Here is a 23,754-nt window from a genome sequence, read left to right as displayed (position 1 = left end):
TAGGTAACATAAAAAAAATAAGAAGAATATCCAAAAAATATAAAGAAAAATGGATATCAATTTGTTCGATACCTACTAGGGGGATTTCAAAACGAATGAAGAAGGAAAACAGCGGAGAAGAAAAATAAAAAAAAGAAGTACACTGAGATGGAAAGAAATGTACAAAGAATTTTCACTATATTTTCATTGAGAAAAATAAAGTTCGACGTCAATGGGAATCGTTGAACGGAACTACCGTGATAAAGATAGTAGATGATCCGTTTTAGATGATGGTTTGATTGTTTGAATTCAGCTCGGGTTATGGGTACGGTATGGTCAGTAATATACTATGTGTACTTACAATAAAATTGAACTCGATAAATATAAGTCCGTAGATAGGAAATTTATTGGAAGTGTTCCGTTTAAATAAACACTCTGCTAAAATTAGTGTAGAATCATAATTTGACTATTGATTATTCGCATATATCTAGGTACCTACCGATTAATAAACTCCGAGATATTATTCAAAGAAGGAGAAGAGAAAAAATTGAGCGATGATTATCACCTAGATTAAGTTAAAAATGACACACACATTTTTTATTAGACGTGGAATAAAGAAAAAGAGTTGAAAATATGTTGAGTAACTCGATGGTTTCATTTTTTCTTCGAGACAATAGTCAATTGAAAATTTTTATGAAAATATCCATCCATTTCTATTAATTCATTATCATACTTTCCATTAAATTGTAAGACTCTGTATTTCATATAAAATAATTTAAATTTATAAACTAATCCTCCATTTTTATATAACCTAATCTTGAATAGGCTCGATATGTTCAATTTAATTGTTTTATAAATTTTCAAACACCTATGTTTCTTTTTTTTTTATTATTATTTAATCCCGGTAATTTGTGTCCTCAAAACAGACGCACAGTTTCCGAAAGACCCATGATTATAGGTTCAAAACCAATTATACTACAATAAAAAAAGAATCCACAACAGGTAGGCAAATCAAGTAATCCAACACTCGACAGTCGAAGGCGTGTCAAAGTTACGTACTCCCCGCTCAAGGGCGCGGCTTTCTCGGATGCCCACCCTCTAAGAATCAAAACAATACCCACTATAAAGGATAAGCGAATGTATTAAAACACCGCCCAGGTGTACAGGGGGGTTAAGACAAAAAGCTATCGTGTCATCGAGGGGGGAAAATAGCCGAAAAAATGGCACATTCTTGTAAAAACGTCTCGACCGAGTGGTCAGTTGACGTCGAACAGCGTCGTGAGAAGTAGCCTTTAAGAAACAAAAGAACGGCTATCAATTACGCTGACGGTGGGGTACGCCCCCCGAGGTGGGAGCGACCAATCTGAGCGCTTTCGCCGCATATCAAAGTAATCGCGTTAAATGGGAACCAAAGGGGACTAAATATTCATTCTGTCAAAACAGCTTGCTTCTGTGGTTAAATACTTCACACCTAGTGAAAGGTTAACTTTAGCGGGAACGTTGAAAATGGCTCGGGACGAAACGAGGACTGAGTGATTAAAATTAAAATAAATATTTATTCAATTATTTACGTATAAGTATCTATTTATTTTTAATTTATTATTTTTCTCTATATTAATATTTCGTGTTCTGTGATATGATTATGTGTATCGAGCGGTGATAATGGAAGAAAACTGTACGATGCGGCCGTGTGCGACAGACTTTAGCATTGCGGCTATTATGTCGAGACATGGTAGAGCTAGAACGGCGAGATGTAGAGATCGCGAGCCGCCGGATAATCTTTCACCTCTCGGTAAGCATCTCATATCTTAATTTTTATACAATGTCATACGAAAAGACGTTTATCTCGAACGATGTTTGGGAAATCTCATGGAATAAAACGATTGTTTCTTAAACTATGTCTAATAAAGACAAGTTTATATCGAAGACTCGAGAATTATCTTCGAAATTTAGGGATAACGCTCATTTTTATTAAGGACACAACACATTTCGATTCGTTGTTTGAGGTAGGTAAATAAATTTTCAAATTGGAAATTAATACATGTAATGGTGAAAATTGAATGTTTTTCGCTTGAAATTGTCGACTAAAGACTTGAAAATTTCTTTTAATTGTTGTTTATGCCAAGAAAAAAATTGCTTATTTGAACCCATCTACGTATTTTTTCAATTAATTACAAATCGAAAAAGATATATGAGATGTATATTATTGTTTGCAGACATAGGTTATTGGATTGAAAATTCAGAACGCATTGTATATTCATAAAATGTATTAAATATACGTACATTATTTATTCTAAATAAAAAGATAAGATAAGATTTCACCTTTTGTACCTTACTATCTGTATATGATATACCCATCATCAATTACTGTTACAAATGATCGAAATTATAATTTTTTTGTTTTTACATAGGTAATACATACTCCATCTTTTTATGATTTTCGTGTAACTGATTTTAAAAGTTTAATTTAATTTTAGTCACTTTTCAACAATATCTAGATTCTTATTTCAAATTTCTTTTTTTACAATTTTCTTGCCAACTTACCTAAATTAAAGTTTTTGAATTGTCTTTTTAACGTTAAACTAGGTTCTTTTTTCAAACTCTATATACTTTTTTTTATTTTTGTAACCCCAAGTATTTTCGATAATTCATAACTTCCTGTAGGTACTTTCTGGTCTCTATTCAGTCATATTCCTGTCCTCAAATATACACGTTTTACACTACGTAAAATATAAATCAAATATAATGATTATTTTATTATCTATCTCTGTGCGTATTTCTTTTCAAATTCCTTTTTTGTTGCCCTAAAATTCCTTCTAACTCATCTATTTGTTCCCCAATATTATCACTACGTTTTTTTTCTATAATATCTTTGTTCATTATCATCTATATCTCTTCCAGATTTGTCACAATCGTATCTTCAATTTATTTATATATTTCTACGACTTTTCTAATATAATTTCACGTTTAATCATTATTATTAATATTTCAATATTTAAAATCGAAATTATAAGATTGATTTTATAGTTTCAAAATGCCAAATTACAAATGAATATGCCAAATATTATTTCGGGGAGATTATCGTTGAGGCTTCTTCAATTTTTACGAACCCACGTTGATTTTTATCGTTTTACATAAATGAAATTAACTATTTAAATATTTCTGTCGCTTCTGTACAAACTTCAACCTATTTTTTTCTATTTTAGTATTCTAATGTTGTCAATTTTAACTTATTTATAAATTTACATTTCCATCATAAATGCGATCAAATTCAAAATTTCGAGAACATGGAAAAGAATCCAAATTAAAGTTTATGTATTATATCTAAATTATTATGTTTTAACAAATGAAAACGTGATTATTTTGTAGAAACAGATTCAAGAATATATCTTAGTTAGTTGCATGACTGGACCGATCGTAGTTTACGAGGGTCAGATAGAAAATACCTATCACGTCAAAAAAGTTACACCAGCCGTATAACAAGCACAAAAAACTTTGTTAAAGACAAATATTCACAACTGAGAAAACTAAATTGACGAATCTAATAGTGCCATCTCTCATTGAATGACAAAACTTGTATATTCAAAATATATTTATGAACTGTATTTATATAAAAAAAAAACTCCTTAACGTTAAGATTGATCTAAATAGGGAGTTCTGGTTGAGTGCATTTCTATTAAGATGTTATGCAAGAATTACTATCTAATGCGTTATACCTTTGAGGCTAATTCTTGTAAAAAAAAATAGAACACGAATGTTGAGATATAACTACATACGATTGAAAATAAGATTAACTACCTACTTATCATCGTAATAGTTTCTTTATAAAATTCGATCAATAATATGTTGAAAATATTGATAATAATTCAAAATTATAATTAAATTTGTAGGTATGTCCACCCTCACCTACCAAAATCAATTGAAAAAAAAAATAGGGAAAGGGATTTCGCGTAGGTGAAATTGCTTTTGATCGAACCAAAACTTGTCGTTTTCTTGGAAGCTTCAATTTAACATCAAAATTGAAGAAAAATGTCATAATCGAGCATTTAAATCTGTTTTTTAGGAACTATAGTCCTAATAAAATAATAAAATTGAACACCATCGACTGCAGACGAAGATGATGATACAATAGAGTAGATAATTCGTGTATTTACCAAGACTCATGCCCTGATATTTGGGTCAACTTAATTCATTAGTACAAAGAGCTACAGAATGTAAAGTTCAGCTTAAAAATTAATATATCAGGTTGTTGTACATACATAAACCTTTTTAGGTATCTATTTATTTATGACCGATACTCAATATCTTTGATGGTTTCTTCATTTGAATCTTATAAGTTCCGTACTCAAGTTACGGAAATACAATTCACTAAATTTGTTATCTCCAACTAAAAGCTTAATTATCGTATCTAACTTTTCATTAATTTCAATCCCTAGCTATCCCTGTCTATTTTTTTTAAATCCCGAAAGAAATAACTGTCACTACATATATCAATTGAATCGTATCTTCATTCATATTTCTTATTTTTTTAGGTTGCTTCAGCTCATTGAATAAATTCATTTTAATAATTTTGTTTTTACGATGTCCATTTTGATTGTCATGACCATTGTGCGGTACCAAAACTCTTCATAAGTATATAAAGTTTGAATCAATTAGCACTTTCAATTCTATAACCACGTCAACCAAAGAAAATTCTAGTTGAGGTTAGTTAAATATCTACCTATGTATACCTATAAGTTAATAATTGAAATATATCTTGAGAAATAAAGATCCTAGATATGACACAGGACGTAATAAAAAACTTGGTATAACATATGGTGAAGAAACGATTTGTTGTACTATTGCATTTTCTGTATAGACTTATGGTGTTCAATATATTCCTGTGCTAATTGAAGGACCCAAAAAATCCATTTAACGTGCATAAAATAAACATACTGCGATCGATAGTTATTATGTCAATATATTTTATCTATTCGTAGATATACTTGAAATTGACATCACCCAATTTGGTTAATGGATTTCTAACCTAATACACGTTAAGGTCCATGTTCTATTTGAACTAGAACCACATTATGTCGATTCCTGCGACATGCAAATCCAGCATTAGAAATAAAAGGATATTGAATTAGGTGTTGATATAAAACATCGTTAGTTAACCATTTTCTAACAAGAAATAAAAAAAAACATAAGCTAGTTTAAATTTTTATCAGTTTGTGATGCTGTTTGTTTCGTAGTAAAATATCAATTTCGAGTTATGCCTCAATTCAACTGATGTGTGACAGCTCAAAATGTCAAAACTTTATGATGGCAATGTCAGATTTGACACATGCCATTTTTCAAAACTTAAGTAGTAACCCACGTACATTCTGAACTTTATTTAGACGACGTACAAGATATTTCAATTACACTGAAGAAAGAAAATAAATAATAGAGAAGTATAAACATTTTATTTATTGAACAATATAATTATTATTATCAATTATTTGCAAAAAGTAATGTTGATTGTACCTCCAGGATAATTATTATTATTTATTGGATCGGATGCAGATGGCATATGTATATTTCTACTAGATTTTGTTGGGAATCTCTGTGTCTTCGATAGAATTTTTTGATAGATTCGTATTTGTGGTGGAAAAAAGTTATGCAAAATCATCGAACTAAGACTGTCAACTGTCAACTGTCAACAATGAAGTGGCTAGAGTCATATTTAAGAAAGTTTAAGTTATGTACTCCAGAGCGTACCGAAAGTGTTTTGCTACATGGAACACTGAAAACTCAACTTTCGATATTATGTAAATGAATACAAAACGAAAAATTTTGAACCAATTTCTCAATGTGTGTAGTAGTAGGATATATATAGTATGTAATTAAAATATCCTGTTGGTATGTAAGTACCATTTATCATATATACGCAAAAAATATATAAATTTGGTCGATTTCTCACGAGACTTGTCAAAATATTTACAAAACTGGCTCATAAACCACGATCGTGTTTATTTCGATGGAGCAGTATACAATTCAGCATATGAAGAAATAAATAATGCATCTAACAAAACAATCAAAGACGACACACCATAGGCAAAAGATTTTAATTACGAGCAAAGAGTTTACAAACATAAATCTTTCCGTTTTCGTGTCGAGAAAAATGTTATTCTATTTTTCACACCTTTCTGGATATATTCAACTTAAATAAATTTCAATTTTTGTGTAAACTGGTAAATGAAGAGCCTTCATAACTTTCGGGAGGTATATTTTCGAACTATTTGTTTGTTATTTCTAGCGATACGCTCTAGCACCAATCGGTGAACAAGAAATCTGTATACAAAATGGGGCGATAGACAAAAGATTTCTAAAATTAATTATAATTTATCTTGAGTTTGTCTGTTTTTTTCTTCTTTTTTTTTCCCAAATAGTTTGCAGCTGAAGTTAAACGAAATAAAGCAACGATTCGTTTCTATTTTCCCGGTATTTGCACCATAAGATTGAAATAATGCGTTTTCATTCAGATAAAAATATTCAATTAAATTATAATCGCGATAATGTGTGAAATTATATAAATGGCGTGCTAGTTAATAAAGAACCGACTATTTATCTAGAAGAGAGTATGTTATTAAAGTTGTTTAATAACCAAGGAAAAATACGCTAATTAACAATATACATACAAAGTTTTAATGATTGTTCTATATATATATATATATATATATATATATATATATATATATAAAGTTTTATTTATTTATTTTTATAAAAATTATGAGAAACTGATATCGATGTGTATATATCAACGATAAATTTACAAAGAAAATGGAGTAGTTTTAAACGTAAAAAAAGTTGATAGTCCTTCCACAGCGTATTTCTAATGCAAAATTTTGTACGGTCATTTTAATTAATTATTAGATACCACAAAATAAACTAACTAATTTTTTATAATTGTACCTGAGCTAATACAACTTTTCGATTCTTTTATAACCATAGATAAGTTGTACAGAACAATAGACAAATATTCGAACAGGCCTAAAACCATGTGTATGATAAAATTTGAAAATATTGCAACATTTATATGAATAAACTTTGACATTTTTAATGGTGAACGTACTCACAACGTGTTGTCATCAAATGAATGCCGTTTGAAGTTGTCTACAGATACTTGAAACATTCATCTTGGTTTATGACTTTCGACGTGGATTAAACCAACAGTAGATTGGCGATCAACTCGCTTCTATGATCTCGAACCATCGCTTGTTTCCCGAATTAAATCGTGGTCGCACTTCTGTTGTTGTTGCCAGATATTGCGAACAACAATCGATTAACAATCGATTATGTGGGTCGAGCCAAATCCAACAAAAGTTCTTCGCGCACAAAATACTTCGAAGCAATTGGTCGCTTGTTTTTACGGAATACTTAGAACGGTTAATTCTGAATAGTACACCAGCGTTTGTTCGCTGGAAGTGTTCGAAAAAATCAGGGAAATAAATTAAAGAAGACGAATCATTCTCCTCCGCGACATCTTGGAAGATCAACGTTTTTCTACACATGAAGAAACAGTGGATGCGATTAAATCACATGATTTGTAGTTACCTCAATCTGAATGGATCGAATGCTTCGTCAACTGGTTCAATCGCATGCAAAAGTGTATTGAAATTAATGGAGAAGATTTTGAAAAGCAATAATCCAATATCCATGTATTTGATTGGCTTGAAATGTTTAATATGACGCCCACTGTGTGTATTTAACTTTTTGTTAATATTTGTTTTGATTAAAAAATTGTTTTGAAAGTATTGTATAGCTCCGTAGAAGAAATTATTAGATTATCTATCCAATATAAACAAAAAACGATTGGTGTGACATGTAAACAATTAAAAAAATCTCTTTTAATAAAATCAATTTGTTAAGAGTCAGTTGTTGAATAAAACCATGTGTTTATGGAGGACCTCGTTGAAAAATCTCTCGATATAAATTGTTATGGACTTGGTCTGTATATAACAGGCTGTCTGTTTCTTAACTACTTCCAACCACATGCTTTCATAAAACTAAATAATTAACATTTTTAACGATAATTATTGTTAAAACTCGCTATAAAAGTCGGAAGTGGATGAAATTTTCATAATAAAACCCTTTCACGTTTTTGAATTACTCGTAGTCGTAAATTTGAGGTTTACGTCAGGATAGGACTAAGTTTTCTAGTCAATTGATTGAAATTTTTGATTAGGTGATTTGAAAAAAAATGTACGTATTTGAAATATTAAAATGATTTTAAAGATAAGATATTTTGATAGTCTAGAATCTGAAACATCGGATAATGAAGTTCCTTGACATAATGATGCTTGTTACATAGGACAGATAACACAATAATTAGAAATAGATGCAGAAATCACAAATTGAAATACATTAAATTGCATTGAGAAATAACGAGATATAAACAAAGTTCGGAATTTGACGACGAGGAAAATAAGTGCTAGAGTGTTTTGAGATAAAAAAAATGGGCTTTTTTGGTGCTGAAATGATTCTATTATGGGAAACAAATTAAGAAGCGTGCTCTCATTTGACTCATTTAACTCCAAAAGTTATAGTGAAAAGTCTTTCAGATCTTATTATGTGGACAACGCTTCTTTATCAATGTACAGCTTCAGGGCACCTTTGCTGGTGAATTTATAGAAAAATTATGACTATTATTTTAATTATTGAATCATATTATTATATCAATACATCTATTATATATGCAGTGATCCCCAAGAGTCCACTGGACACTCTATGTAGGTACTCCGATCTAAATTTCGATCTATAGAGCTGATCATCATATTTTTGACAAGATTTTAGAAGAAATGTATAACCAGGAGGTCTACTCAAACCAGTGATAAAAGAAAAGTTGGTGAAATTTACGAAAATTATTTGAAATATCAAAAAATCTGCTTATTGGTTGAGAACACAAATTTTCAAAAAATACTGATTCATACTTTCCCAATTCCATAAAATCATGGACTGGGGAATGTAAATGCTATAGAGCTATTTGCGTTCTGAAAATATATATGATCTATGAACAACTTATCAACACGCGATTTGCTTGTAACATCTCAAAAATATATATTTCTCAATGCCAAGAACAATTAACAGTTAAGCGTGTCATAATCATCTGCATTAAGTTTGATATATACCGGCTTAATTAGAGACCAGCAGCAAATCTAAATTTACTTCTACGTGTAAACTTTCCAAATAAACATTTGATACGATATTGTAGTTGTGGAGATGTCTGAATTGGAAAATATAATACAAAGAGAATTAATAATCGGAAATAAATTCAATAATTATTTTTAAAACCTAACCTAACCCAATTGATTTAGAGGTTTTACGCAGGTGACTTGCGCCAAATACCAGTACGACCTTTCAATAGTTATTTGTATGCCAAGGACTGAAAGTGCTAGTACCTATTTCATTTCATATTCAACATAAGATCCAAACTTTTTCATCATTATTTATTGTTATTCATTAATTTAGACAAAACGTCGGATAAAACAAATTTAAGGTTATGCAAAATCATCGAAATGAAACTGTCAACTGTCAATATTGAAGTGGATAGAGTCGCTCCAGAGCGTCCCGAAAGTGTTTTGCAGTGTCACTTTTACTAGGTACATGGAACACTCGAAATGCAACTTTCGGTATTATGTCAATGGATACAGAACGAACAACTTTTAGATGGCGTCGTCTAAAAAATCTATTGTGATACTCTAAATCTAAATCTCAAATTAGATACGACATAATCGTTGATTTTTTGAATTGTCAATACTGTCATTTGGGTAACAATTTTTATTGAATATGAACTGGTCTAGGAGTCACCATCTTCGTGTCCATTCAGTTTACCTACATGTCCAAGTTCGCTGCATTATTCGTCTTTTCTAGAAGCCGTGTGTCTTTCAGATTTCCAGATTATCTTATAAAACATTTCGTTTTATAAGTAAAACTGACTCTCAACTTCAATATGAATTAACTGGTAATAATAAGTTTAGGGCTACTAGTACGTAGCATTTTTGGGCAGTGTAGGGTAGGAATAAGTATTTAGTAACAGCCATTCATTCTCTTTTAGTCCATATCCATCAAAATTATGTTTAATTCCTTGAGGACGGCAAGACGTAAAAAATCGTAAATTAGGGGTTTAAGGTTGACAAAATGTAAATTATTTTTAGTGAAGAGAGAAAGAAAAGCTCACGTCGCGTAATGGCTTGACAACATGTGCAAGGAAAATTAATACGTTCTAATTTTTTATCGTGTAAAATAGTGTCGGTTGTCACGATATTCGTGGCTTTTTTCAACACATTTTCAGGTATCGATTGGCCTTAAGTGAATACGGAAAGATTTATGTATTCAGTGAACTCATTTGACTAGGAAGGGCTTCATATATTCACGGAAAATTAATTCAGACCAAAGTAAATTTATCGGAAAATTGGAAAAAGCGTGTATTTTATCAACAATACAAATTGAACACAACATGATCGATTTTATAAAAACATTATAATTATCACGAATAATGTTAGAACAGTTTTTCGTTTTTAAATAGTTTCACTTAATGACTAATTTGAGCGGCAGGTGATTCTTAACCTCAAATAGAGCAATTTTCTAATTCAAACATAAGGCGGCGGCGGCAGCAGCAGCAGCAGCAACACCACCATGAAACACCTATAATATTCCTAATGTTTTCAACACACATTTTACCGGTAACCTTCTTCTATTCAAAGACCTAATTGTTGGTTTTTGAACATTAGTCGGTTGGGTAATTTACAGAGTATTATTACATGCGTGATCCTCCCGATGTAAGCTGATAATAATCTCGTAGCGATCATTCTTGCTTAGTGGCCATTGTTGTTTTCAGTACATTAGACCCCTTTTGCTTCCGCCCAATTATTAAGCTAGATTATTGGAATGATACGAAAATTACCCAAATTATTTTTCATAAAAATCATACTATATGTCGCATATAGGTATTTCATAAATAAATAAATAACTTGTTTTCAGGTATTGTTTCATAGGTACTATTCCTACACAAATTTATTGAATAAACAAAGGACAAATATCGAAAATGATCGATTACATTTTTTCATCTACTGTTTTTTTAAAAGAAAGCAACAGTTTTTCTTTTAAATTTGAAGATTCTATTAATTAATTCTATAAATCCAATAATATATCACAAGTTTCTTAAAGACCGTTAGTTTGGACCAGTCCATAATCCTAAAAATGTTGTTTCCAACGCTGATTTATCTGCATAAGATGGTCGTACCTACCCACAAGCTATATTCAAGACGTGCCAAATCACACGACATCGGATGCCAACTTAAAGGTCTACTTATCGAAATAATAATGAATTAATCCAGTAACGGTAGACGTAATATTATCCACATCTTAGATCAATCATTGATAACGATATCAGTCGAAATTTTGAAGAAAAAAACTCCTAAGACATCACCAGTTTGTAAACTGCACCAAACAATGCAATTTTAGGGACCTTATAGAATTGATTCCACATTCTCTTTTACGTTTTCTACGTAATATTCTCTTCAGTACGAATTTTGGTACGAAATGTACCTACAAATTAATTACTCATTTTTAAAGAAAATCTGGATATTTTGGTCAAGTGACAATCAACTTTTGATTATTTGCCAGATTACGATGTTCATAAATGTCGAAAAACATTAAAATTAACCTTTTCGCATCAATTAAACACCCGATACAAACTGGCACATGATCAAAAATATGAAATTTGTTTTTGAATTTAACATCGTATTAATTGATTAAGATTTTTCCGATCGCATATCTGGTAATACTTATATAATGAGATCTATTAATTTGTTATATTAATTCGTGTAGTTTTCGTTCGGAAATCATTAGAAAAATAATACCGTGTCGTGTCAAAAGATATTAAAACTTTTAATTTGAATAACAAGAGTAATTATTATTATGTTATAGTGGTTAATACCTTGCAAGTGTATAATTTTCGTACCGTTAATGAAATAATTAGCGCGAAAGCTGAAGGACACCATAAATGAAACTGGCATTTAACATTATTAAATACAAATTAAAACCGAATTAACAAGTTCAAAGTTATATCAAGAATAGTATTTAATCGGGAAAAAATCACGCGAACGCTTAATTTTAATTAGACGAATCGGAATCGCTAAAAGCGGAATTAGGAATATATACAACTATAAAAAAAACTGGAAAAGGCGTACAAATGTAAATAATAGAGATATGGAGCTTAAATTTCAAAAAATTATAATATCAATTTTCAAATAGAATAGAATAGAATTTTTCTTTACAGCTTTCCATCGAAAAAAAAAAAAGAAATTAATGTAAAGGATATGTATTTATTAACTGTTAATTGCCAAAAACGAATCTTTTTTTTATCTAAGAATGTTCAAACAAAAACTAATATTGAAAGATTTCTGCTCAAATTGTGGAATAAAATGTTCAAATGCTTTTGAATGGTTTCTATAGTTTTCGAGTTGTTCTAAAACCTTCAGCTTGACATATTCCCGCATATCAATAAAAATGAATTGAACATCAATATAGGTTCTACGACTAGGTCTTCCAGTTGTTAGTTTTTCGGCAATTTCAGTTTCCTCGAATCTATTAAACGTCCTCTACCTAACACTTGAGAAAACTCTTAGTCGATTTGTAACAAAGGACTTTTCCATAGTTAATTTTCATCTCGGCATTATTAAATTGAACCAAACTTGGCAACACCAATACAGGGCTACAGGATTTAGAAATATCTTTTGAATGGAGGGACTGCTCGGTCGCATCGATTTAACAATTTTTTTTTATTCTAGAGAAATTCGTAGACACTTCTTCCTCAGTTCCTTCCACTCCGGAACCGATGGGATTGGATTGTACAATAGTGAGTGCGGATAATGAAAGCGGTCGTGATTCGCCCGTAGACGTTTCGTCAACTTCAGAATCGGGAGTGACTACTGCGTCGCAATCTAGCGGGAGACGGTCGCCGATTCGAAATCCTCTTTTACAAGAACGTTGTACCAGCGAGGATTTAAAAAATGTAACCTGTCATCTAGAAACGAAGGATTTATGGGATAAGTTCAATGAGTTGGGGACTGAAATGATCATAACAAAGACTGGAAGGTAAGTTATTGTTGATGTAATATACTTATCGCTAGTAGTACTAAGAACCGTATGACAAGCGTTAAACAATGATAATATTGTTTATAGTTTGCAGAGCGAATAAATTTTCAAATTATTTATCAAGAAAATAGAGTTTAAATTGATGCTGTTGCTGTTGTTGTTGTCGTTGAAGCTAGAACACACAAATTTGTGGTAGAAGCTTTAAAAAATATTCCATCCGCAATATCATGAATATAATTAATACGTTTTGAATGTCATCCGGGATTAAGTGATTTATATCAACTATTAGAATGAAGTTATTTTGAATCCTGAGCCAAATTGTTATTCTATATAGTGTAGTTATCAAAATAGTATTTCATATAGAAATATTTTCTTAAACGTTGTTTCTTTTTGTTACATTTCATTATTCTTATAATCAAAAATACGAAAATTATTTTTTTAAATCATTATCAGTTCCTAATTAGCTCGTATTATTAACCAAAAGTTTTAATCTTGATTTATGATTATATAATATAATAAAAAAATAATATTAAACATATGGTTGAGGAACCAAGTTGTAATACAAATATACCATAAAAATTATTAAGTTATGGCATGGAAATAATTAGTTAATCAAATGTTCCCGAACTAATTATATTGTATTAATTATGAATAACAAGGATACAAAATTTGGAAAAAAACTACCGAAATTATGGATTTCTATCACATACTTTTACACGCATTTTCACTATTTCCTTGCCTTCTACCTTCTTGGTATTTTTCTCATCTTTCTCTTTCTCATTACAACACTATTTTAAATGTACGAGGATGGTTCCAGAAGTACCTAACCTGATCTAGTGATGGCGGTAGCTGGTTGAAAAATATCACTGTATATTAGAAAGTACACAATTTATACAGAAATAGTGAATGATTTCAGTGAATTTGGTCATCGTTATGTAATACAATTTAATTTAAAAGAGTCCGTACGACCTGCGAAGACCAGCATCGCAGCTTTAGACCAAATGAGGTGACGAGATCCAAAAATGTTGAAGAAAATCCACTGGTTGATCGTCGACTGGAAGTGCTCGAGCTAGCAGACATAATAGGCATTTCAAAAAGGCATAATAACTCAAAATTTGGTCACGAGAAAGCTGGGCGTAAGATGGGTGCAGCGTTTGCTCACAATGGAACAAAACCAACGTCGTGAAGATGTTTCCATCAAGAGTTTGGAAGACTGAAAACAATAATCGAAACAATAAACTGAAAAGGGAGAACCATCTTCAAACAAAGCAAATACCGTCCCATCTGCAGGCAAGGTCGGTTTTTTTGAGATACGCGTGAGTTAATTTTCATTGATAACATTAAAAAAATAATAATTGTAGTATATTGCAACGTTTGAGCAAAGCAATCAAGCAAAAACGGCCGATTTTGGTTAAGAAGAAAGTGTTTTTTCATCAAGATAATGCACCAGTTCACACATCCGTTATTGCAATGGACAAAATTAATGAATTAAAGTTTAAATTTCTACCTCATGCACCCTCTTCGCTAGATTTTGCTTCTTCGGATTATTTTCTGTTCTCAGACTTGGAAAAGTGATCAAAGATGTTCCAACAACGATGGTCGACAGTTGATGGCTTTTTTTAGGAGCTTGACGATTCTTATAATAAAGAGGATATCAAAGTTATTGAACATCGCTTCGGAAAAGTATATGTAGCACATATTTTTGTGCTTTCTTTCTTGGACCAGGTGTTTTCGAGATCATCCTCGTACTATTCCATTTCGAGTTGGCGATTGTCACAATAATAAACTACTAAACTCAAAATAATTTACTTACTTACTCCAGTTGTATTTATATGATCAAATCTTTATATCGAAAATTTTATTTAATGAAATTTGACACGCGTTATTCAAAATTATAACATTTTTCATTAGTTTAAGACAGGGTTAGCTTTGAAAACTACGCAATTGTATGATTTTTTCATATATTATTAACAACGTAAACTGTATTAAATAACTCAGGGAATACAGGGAATCACATTCAAGAATATTCCGAATCAATCATGGGGCTTTTTTCGCAAACATACTTTTCATGCTACAATTTTAATTGCGGGATAAAATATCTTTAATTATTCATTTATTCATGTATATTTACTGAAGCCTTATAAATCGAAAAAGATTTATCTGCGATCTGTTTAAAAAAAATAATAATTTCATTACGATACTGTGCCATAATTGGAGGTTGTTTAAAACCGATCAATCAAATTAAAATAATCAATCAACTGAGTGACGCTTCACCTGAATCTACTTTCTCTCTCTTTGTAAAAAGAAAACATTGTTGGTTGAATGAAGTTAGCACATGGTGATAGTGATTTTTCTTAAATGCGATTTTGAGCTTTGATTTCAATTATCGGTACGAACTTCGCAAGCAATACCGATGCTTTAAATCTTATGCCAATTTTTTGATTTTGCTATTCGTTACGAACACAAGTAATTGGACATTCTATATAAGTATATATATTTTCCGATTTTTCAATTAGATGAAATTACAACGACAAGAACTAAATTTGTAAATTCTATATTTAATAGTATTTGAAATTGAAATTATTAAGTATATTTTTTTGTTAAAAATTATTTTAACGATTATGACCAGAGTTAACTCAATTATTTGATGGAACGCATCCAATTATTTTGGAAGATTCTAAAACTTTCCTCAGAAGTCAGGGTAACTAGAAATCGCCCTAAAACTGGTTAGCCAAAGATCATAACAAATATCTAGGATATTATGCAAAGATTTGTAGAAAATCCTTCCACAACCCATTACGAAAAATGCTTGAATAAGTTTTTTTCACAAATTAACGTTAGTATAAAATACATCTGGACATGATCATGACCATATATTGTGGAATAAACTTATTATTATATTAAATTTATAGTTAATCGCCGCAATTTTATATAATGGAGAGCAAACCCATACAAAATTATTTACCTTGCTAACTGGGGTTTATCTAAGTGAAATCTTTTACGAAATTATTATCATACTTTTCAGTTATTTTAACATTTTTACCTCGATATATTTTAACAGGAAAAAAACCTATGAAGTAATATTTCCACCGAGGAATTGCTTAAAACCGAATTCTTAGGTACAATTGATAAAAAACGTTGGAGGTCAACCAATTGAAATTTATCTTCATACTAACGGAAGTCGAAACCTGATAAGAACTTGAGAACAGAATGTTTGTGTGTTTATTTTCAATTAATTTTGTGTCTTAATCACAAGTAAAAGTATCGAATGACAAATAGATTTAACGATAAAAAACAATTTATGAAAGCAATAGAATGCAGAAGGTGAAATATCAAGGAAAAAATTGATTATTAAATGATAAAAATAACAAATTTGATAAATGTTTTGATATGACGATACATTCTTGTCAAATTCTTGCTTCATTAGGCCATTTGTATCAACGAATTTCTTATATTCTACAATCCTGGAAACATTGTAAACCAAAATTTGTGATTTTCGAGATAATTGATGTCTTGAAAGTTGACTACACTGAAAATTTGCAATCTTTTTAACAGTATATGTACTGAGAAAGCTTTGCATTGAATGTTTCATATTGTTCGTTTCAAATTTTCCAGTGTAACTACTGGCGAATTTATCGGTTTTCAAATTTATTTTCTCGTATACATTGCAAACTACTGCGGCTTAGTAGAGGTAATGCAAAGGATCCGATAAGTCTCTGCAGCTGTCAAGTTCTTATGAGTACAAGGAGGAAATTTTTAAAATTGAACCTAGCGGGAGACTCTTAATTCAAAGCTAGTGATGCCTGCAGATTCTCCAATTTTGGGCTTAGGCTGAGTCGAGGGCGCCTATGCAAAATGATAAAGCCTTTTCATTCTAAGTAACGATAAATATTGTGATTTTTTTTAAATTTTACAAACTTAAATGAAACGAATTTACCATATTTAGAGTCGTTTGAAATGTTTCTAATGTTATGTATGTACAGTTTCACTTTCAGATGAACTTACTATCAAATCAGTATTTCAACGAAGCATTTTTTAATTGAATTAAATTAGTAGCCTTGCGTAAATATTCCGCTTGGGACGCCCATGATTACGATAATGTATCAAAAACTGGAACGATCCAAAACGCTGTTTTTCGGTATAACGCTAATCAATATTAGCCATCGAACACTTTAAAAATCGATTAAGAGACCCTTTCTACCTGCAAAAGCCACCGAATACCTTCTGTCTTACACTCACATCGACAACTTAATCTTAATTTTCATATTCGTTTTCGTTATCGAACGTGGATTAGGTTTCTCGAAGGAATATACGAACTGCACGTGATGATTTATTATAATAAATAGAATAAAGGGTAAAATAGTGATTTATGTATGAGGCAATAAAGTTATACTTTTTGTCGTTTTAACCGCCACATACTATATTTATTCCGAAATAGCTCAAATTCGAAAATATTCGCTTTTAGTAACCCACCCGAATAATATGATTTTTTTTTCATTTATTCATATTAATTGTAATAAAACAATTTGAGTTATTCGTAATGTTAAAAGGTTGTAAGCTGGTTGTAATTGATCGGTTTTGAACATGAAGCGGATGAAGTTCAGTTACCTCAGTGCCTAGGCTCCAAATTTCTATCGACCAATCGGCATTATTGTCTCATTTTACTGTTTCGAAACAAAGTATATTTTTTCAAATTGCCAAGCTTATTATACTATTATTTTCCGTTATCTAGTAAACTGATACTACTCTAGAAACTAATTCGGAGATAATAAATTTATTTATATTAACAATTACTTTAAAAATAATTAATTATAGTAATGGAGTCACGCCTAATAAAAAAAATAAAGTACACTATAGTTAAACTCGTACGTTTATCTGTTGGATTCTTGATTATTTCTGCTAAAATTATGATGAAATTATGAAAGCGGTAATGAGCCGTTATTTTATAAATCACGATTTTGCTCTAACTGACAACAAAAACAATCATTTAGGTATTTAAATATAAAGCACATAACATCGTTTTTTATACATTAAATAGAAGCTAACCGATATCATTAAGCCAATTGTGTATACGAGGTCCGGCTATTAAATAACGAGATTGGTTACGAAAAAGGGTTTATTTGGTGAGGGCCTTTTCAGCTTTTCAAGGAAATCTGACTAGATCCGTTGACAAACTTCGCACTGACTTTTTTCGTGCATAATTCCTCGTGTAAATTTTTTCTGACCGTTTCTTCATCGGCGTTTACATCCGGATACTTATTCGACGATCTGCACGCACAATTCGGTTGATTTTGGTCACTGTTGGGCGATGGTCATTTTCAATGCTCCCTCGGCCCTCAATAAAACGCTTGCACCACTCAAAAACACGCGCACGAGATAGAGAATTGTCCCTATAAGGTTTCTCGCAACAATTTAAAACACTCAGTCGGAGTTTTTTTCAATTTAACCAGAAATTTTAGATTGAAACGGCACGAGAAAAAAACACGTTTCAAATGACTACTGTACAAATAGTACTAGATACCCCACCCGTCTAGGACGCCCTCTAGGCGCGCAGTCTCGTTATTTAATAGCCAGACCTCGTATACGTGTACTTAACGATACCCCGAAAGTATAATCAGAAATTTTCATATATTTTTTAGATGATCTATTTATGTAAGCGATGAATTTTAAAATAATCATTAAAAGCACCTGTTCTTAGTTATGTGCTGATTATAACAAATTTTTATCAAGATTCATCAAGATTTTTGTCTATTTTCCACTTTAAAGCACTAAATTTTACGAAAAAAGTCTGGGCGACGGTTGGTTTTGTAAAGTAATTTCTAGAATAATTACCATTTCGTTGGACAACTATCCGAAAAGAAGATAAATTGTCTTATAATGATAATTATTTTACATGAAAAAAATCGGTATATTTATTCATTGTTTGCTTTTGGCCATTATTAACCACTAGAACAGTTTATTATACATAATTATATAACGATTACTCTTTTAAGTACTGGAGTTCTTGAAATTTTATGTTTTGAATGATGATAACAAGTTCTAATTGAATCGTAATTTGAATAATAATAACATTCTAAAAGATAGGTTAATAGTACTAGGATGGTCCCAGAAGTACCTGGCCTGATCTAGAGATAGTTGCTCGCAAAAAACCACCGTATTAGAAAGTAAACAGCATCTGTTTCAAATTTGAAGACGCCACGTTGTTTAGTATTTGATTGGTAGCCATTAATATTGAACATTTTCATCGTTATGTGATACAATACTTTTATTTGAAAGACCTTAGCCCAACCGATAAACTGCTTCTTCGTTATTAACAGTAATGTATTGAGTAGAGTTTAAAGGAGACCTCACGACCTGTGAAGACCAGCAACGCATGGTCCATAAGCATGGATAAAACGTGGGTCCAATCACTTCACACCGGAAGCAAAAAAAAAACAATCAAAACAATGGACTGAAAAAGGAGAATGGACTCCAAAGAAGGCAAAGATCGTTCCGTCTGCAGGCAAGGTCATATCGTCGGTTTTTTGGGAAGCGCGTTGGATAATTTTCATTGACTATTTTGAAAAAAGAAACGGTAAACTTATTGCAACGTTTTAGCGAAAGAATCAAACAAAAACGGCCGCATTTGGTTAAAAAGAAAGTGTTGTTTCATCAAAACAATGCACCAGCTCGCAAATCCGTTAGCGTAATGGTCAAAATCAATGAATTTAAAATTGAATTGCTACCTCATGCACCCTATTCGCCAGATTTATCCCTCTCGGATTATTTTCTGTCCTTAGACTTGAAAAAATAACTCGGTGGTCAAAGATTTTCCAATAATAAAGAGGTGATGACGACGGTTAATGGTTTTTTTTTGAGAAACTTGACGATTATTATTATAAAAAGGGTATCGAATTGGAACCCAAATTTTCGTGTTTTCTTTGTTGGGCCAGGTACTTCTGGGACCATCCCCGCAAATAGAAATGAAACAAATAAAATAAAGGAAAATTGAAACAGATAACGAGGTGAATCAAATGAAATAAATAAACACTTAAGAGATATGAAAGAGGAAATAAAAGATGGATACAATAAAATGGAAGTAGATGGGAAAAAACGAAAATATAGAAGTCAAATAAATAAAAAAATGAGAGAAATATGAGGATAAAGGGAATGAAAGAAACAGTAGAAATATACTTGGGGGAAGTCTTAATTTTCAATTAAAAGAGGAAAAATTCATAAGGTATTTGACCAAAAAATCAGTAAATCATGATAGAATGTTAAGGCGGATTATCGTGGTGCAAAATACATGAAATGTCTGCCTATAAAAACGGTAATTTACTATCAATTGCTTCACGTAGACCTCTCCAAACAACCGAAACTATTATTCATTATTCCCGAATTGATAATGATTCGGTTTCAGCTCATTCCTGTTCAAAACATCAACAAAAACATGATGAGCCCTTCCATAAGAGACTTTGAGAGTCACGTCGGGCACCATTTCCACAAATTTTTTATGTTATAATCGTTAGCACGGGCGACTCTCTTGAGACAACTTTTCGATTAATTTTATACCTTCACAGAATGTTTTTGTCACTCAAATACTTGCGTTCATGATAAAGTAGATTCTTTAAAACACTTTCGCAACATTTTCAACGATTCCGAAACTGTAGTTCGCTCGTTCTTCACGTCTTTTTCCTTAGTAAATATCGACAAACTTTTCGCATCGTAAACTCACATCTGACAAACGCACACTAATTGAAATATGGCGCTCAAACTTCACATGAACATCAAAAAATGATTTATGAAAAGATCACTTTTCGCACTTGCGTATAGAAAGCTATTTTTTCTAGAGAAAATAACAGTTTATTGGATGATTCGCTATTTATTATATGAAAATACCTTGATTTCGTCCGTTTACGTTGACGTGTAAAAAAACTCATCTGGTAGCCATCAGTCAGTAACTCCAGAAGGCGCCAGAGTCGGCTGAATTTACGCTAATTATGTCTTCTAATAATATTAATGACTTTTCGTTCTCCCTATACCCCAATATAAAGCGTTCATTAATTAAAGAAACATTTTTCTCTTGACAGTATCTTCATCGTTTAATATGGATTGAGTAATGATTACCCTGTATATATTACCATTTTCCATGTTTACGTTTTGTATGTCGAGCCACAAAAAGTTTCTTTCCATAAATCATGGAGATTTTAATAAGGGTGTCAGGTGTAGAAGAAACGTACAACGGGCTTATCTCGAAATTTTATATCGCACAACTCGGCGGGCAGTCTATTGAAAAGTGACTTGATTTTTATCAAGAATGCCGTAAATTAAACTAGCCACCATACCAACGTTTTTAGATACATTTTATCAAAATATATGTATATAAAAAAATAATTTTAATGATGCCTGAAATATAAGAAGTGATTTGATCAATTTCTTTCATTGATAAAATTCGCGAGAAAATTTTTTAGATACATAGATATCTGTTCTTACCCGAAGATTAGTGGAAAACAGTTGTTAAATGACACTGATACGAAACTGATAATGAAACATGCATAACGTAATTAACGTGCCCGTTTCTACCCACATACAAATCATCGAAACTCGTTCTTAATTAATTGACTATTCAATTAAGGCGAACATTCGCTAAATTAGATTGCTCGGTATTCCAATAATAATTAACTCGAAATAAATGTCAAAAAATACGAAATATTACCACTAGAGAGGATTGATTAAATTGTGTACTTGTAGAAACCAGTCAATCAATTGTTGATTTTAAATGAAATCATAGTAAAAACTATTCAATCTATATCAAGAATTTGGAAACGAAAAGAGATGATTTAGAATTCCAAATTGTGTTGAGGTTCATTTCAATTTTGTGAGAAAAGTTTACTGCTGAAAATATTTAGGTGAAACCATTAAATACGACAACTTTTTGAATCATTATATCTCAGAAACGGTGGGTTGTAGGAAAAAAAGTATCGATACTTTATTTGTAGATAATTTTATTATCTACAATTTTTCTCTGAGGTATTTTTATGATAAAACGCACCGTTTTTGCTGAAAATTGCGAAAAACTCATTTCTTTGTCCTAAAATTTTTTTCATACACGGGAACATTTAAATTTAATTTTCAATTTTGCGTTTTAAACAATTTTACTGATTTTCAGCTTGGTGGGGATTTATGTAACTTCGAATGTCTAAATTGATCGGATTAAGATACTAAAATAGAAAAAATTGAAACTCAAATATTATAGAAGATTTATTTTATATGAATCCTTTTCTTAATAAAAAAATCGATAACTTCTGTGTGTTTTTCTATACAATTTACACGAAATAAACCAAATAATGATACTGTTTTAATTTTAATAGGCATAAAATTACATGACATCTGCCAACCATTTCAGGAGACCACACACACCAAACCGTATCACCAAATCTCCCCCTCATTACATATCTATCTCTCTGTTTTTTCTTTTAAATGGGGTTATTTCTGAAACAAACATTTTTCAAATATAATTACCTGGTTTTACTTTACCCGATTTAAGAAAAGTAGGCACTCACTGAATATGAAGTCGAACGCACCTGTCAAATCCATTAAAATAGGCCAGTTCTTGTTAATATACAAAAGGTTTTTCATAAATAATGCCGGTTTCTAATATACACTTTATTTATTTAATAATCATATAAAAAGAAAGTCTCCGTATTCTACGGTTTTAACCCAAAATTCAGCAAGCTCGGACCATTCTTTGGGCTTAGAAGCAAAAAATTGTCACACTAAGTAAGAATTTAGCTATAGATCTGAATAAATTCGCAGTATGTGGTTGTTGTCTTGTTGTAAACTAAACCTGAATATTTTTCCTATAAAACCTCATACATTCACTCTATTTACTACAAACGTGTTAAGTCAAAGAACATTTTTTCGATAACCAACAACCGTATATTTGCCGCAGTTATTGTAGTATTATGAAATCGGAAGACAACGACTGTGGCCATTTCAAATACCCAAATAAGATGATTTTATTGAGGTTCGTTTTATACTAAGTTGATAAGCCACAAAATCGAACCAAATCTTGTATCTCAAAAACATTTGTTGAAATAAATGGGATAAAATGTAACCTGAATGAAGTACCTACAGTTCTTGATTCCTTTTCGCAATAATATGTACAATTGAATTTTGACAGACATAATTTTTATCAACTTGAATCAACATTCTCCTGGCCTGTAGATATGATTGTTATCTTACATTTAATATTTTCTGCCAGTTGGTCTAGGGAAGTGCCAGAAAAAGTTTTTAGAATCGTGTATATAATTATTTCGAAATTGGAGACGATAATATCGAATTCCGTAATCATTAAATGAATGTATTAACGATTATATCGGGGATAATTTCTTGTAATTACTTCATTTCGTTAGTGAAAACATACATTCAGTTGAATGAGACATTTTTAAATCGATTTAGATCTTTTAAGTTACATTTCAGTAGAAAATGGAATGGCATTTCTGATTTTTATTTGTAGGAGATGTTTCCAATACTTTATATTAAAGTGTATGTGGTTGTTTATTATTAAATAGTACAAAACAACCAAAAATATTTATCAGAATTTGAAAAGTAATAGTTTTGCTACGAATACAAAATAATAAATTCATCTCAGTTGATTGAACCTGAGGAAGG

The 23,754-nt window shown here is 31.0% G+C and overlaps 1 protein-coding gene across 3 annotated transcripts in view; it reads left to right on the top strand.

The window, feature by feature from the left end:
- The first annotated feature begins 1,237 nt into the window (after positions 1–1,237).
- LOC130903586 (T-box transcription factor TBX20-like) overlaps positions 1,238–23,754 on the top strand; it is a 51,567-nt gene continuing 29,050 nt past the window's right edge. The window contains exons 1-2 of one of the 3 annotated variants that reach the window (XM_057815781.1): positions 1,238–1,771; positions 12,795–13,101. In XM_057815781.1, the coding sequence (XP_057671764.1) occupies positions 1,642–1,771; positions 12,795–13,101 (437 nt within the window). In that variant the 5' untranslated portion in view covers positions 1,238–1,641. Of the gene's footprint in view, positions 1,986–12,794; positions 13,102–23,754 lie in introns of all 3 variants that reach the window. The other 2 variants (XM_057815782.1, XM_057815783.1) reach the window with 2 other exon arrangements.

The sequence above is a fragment of the Diorhabda carinulata genome, chromosome 2, assembly GCF_026250575.1.
Source record: "Diorhabda carinulata isolate Delta chromosome 2, icDioCari1.1, whole genome shotgun sequence".
Lineage (NCBI taxonomy): Eukaryota > Metazoa > Arthropoda > Insecta > Coleoptera > Chrysomelidae > Diorhabda > Diorhabda carinulata.
Note: the sequence above shows the minus strand (reverse complement) of the source record. Positions and strands in the feature narration are given on the sequence as shown.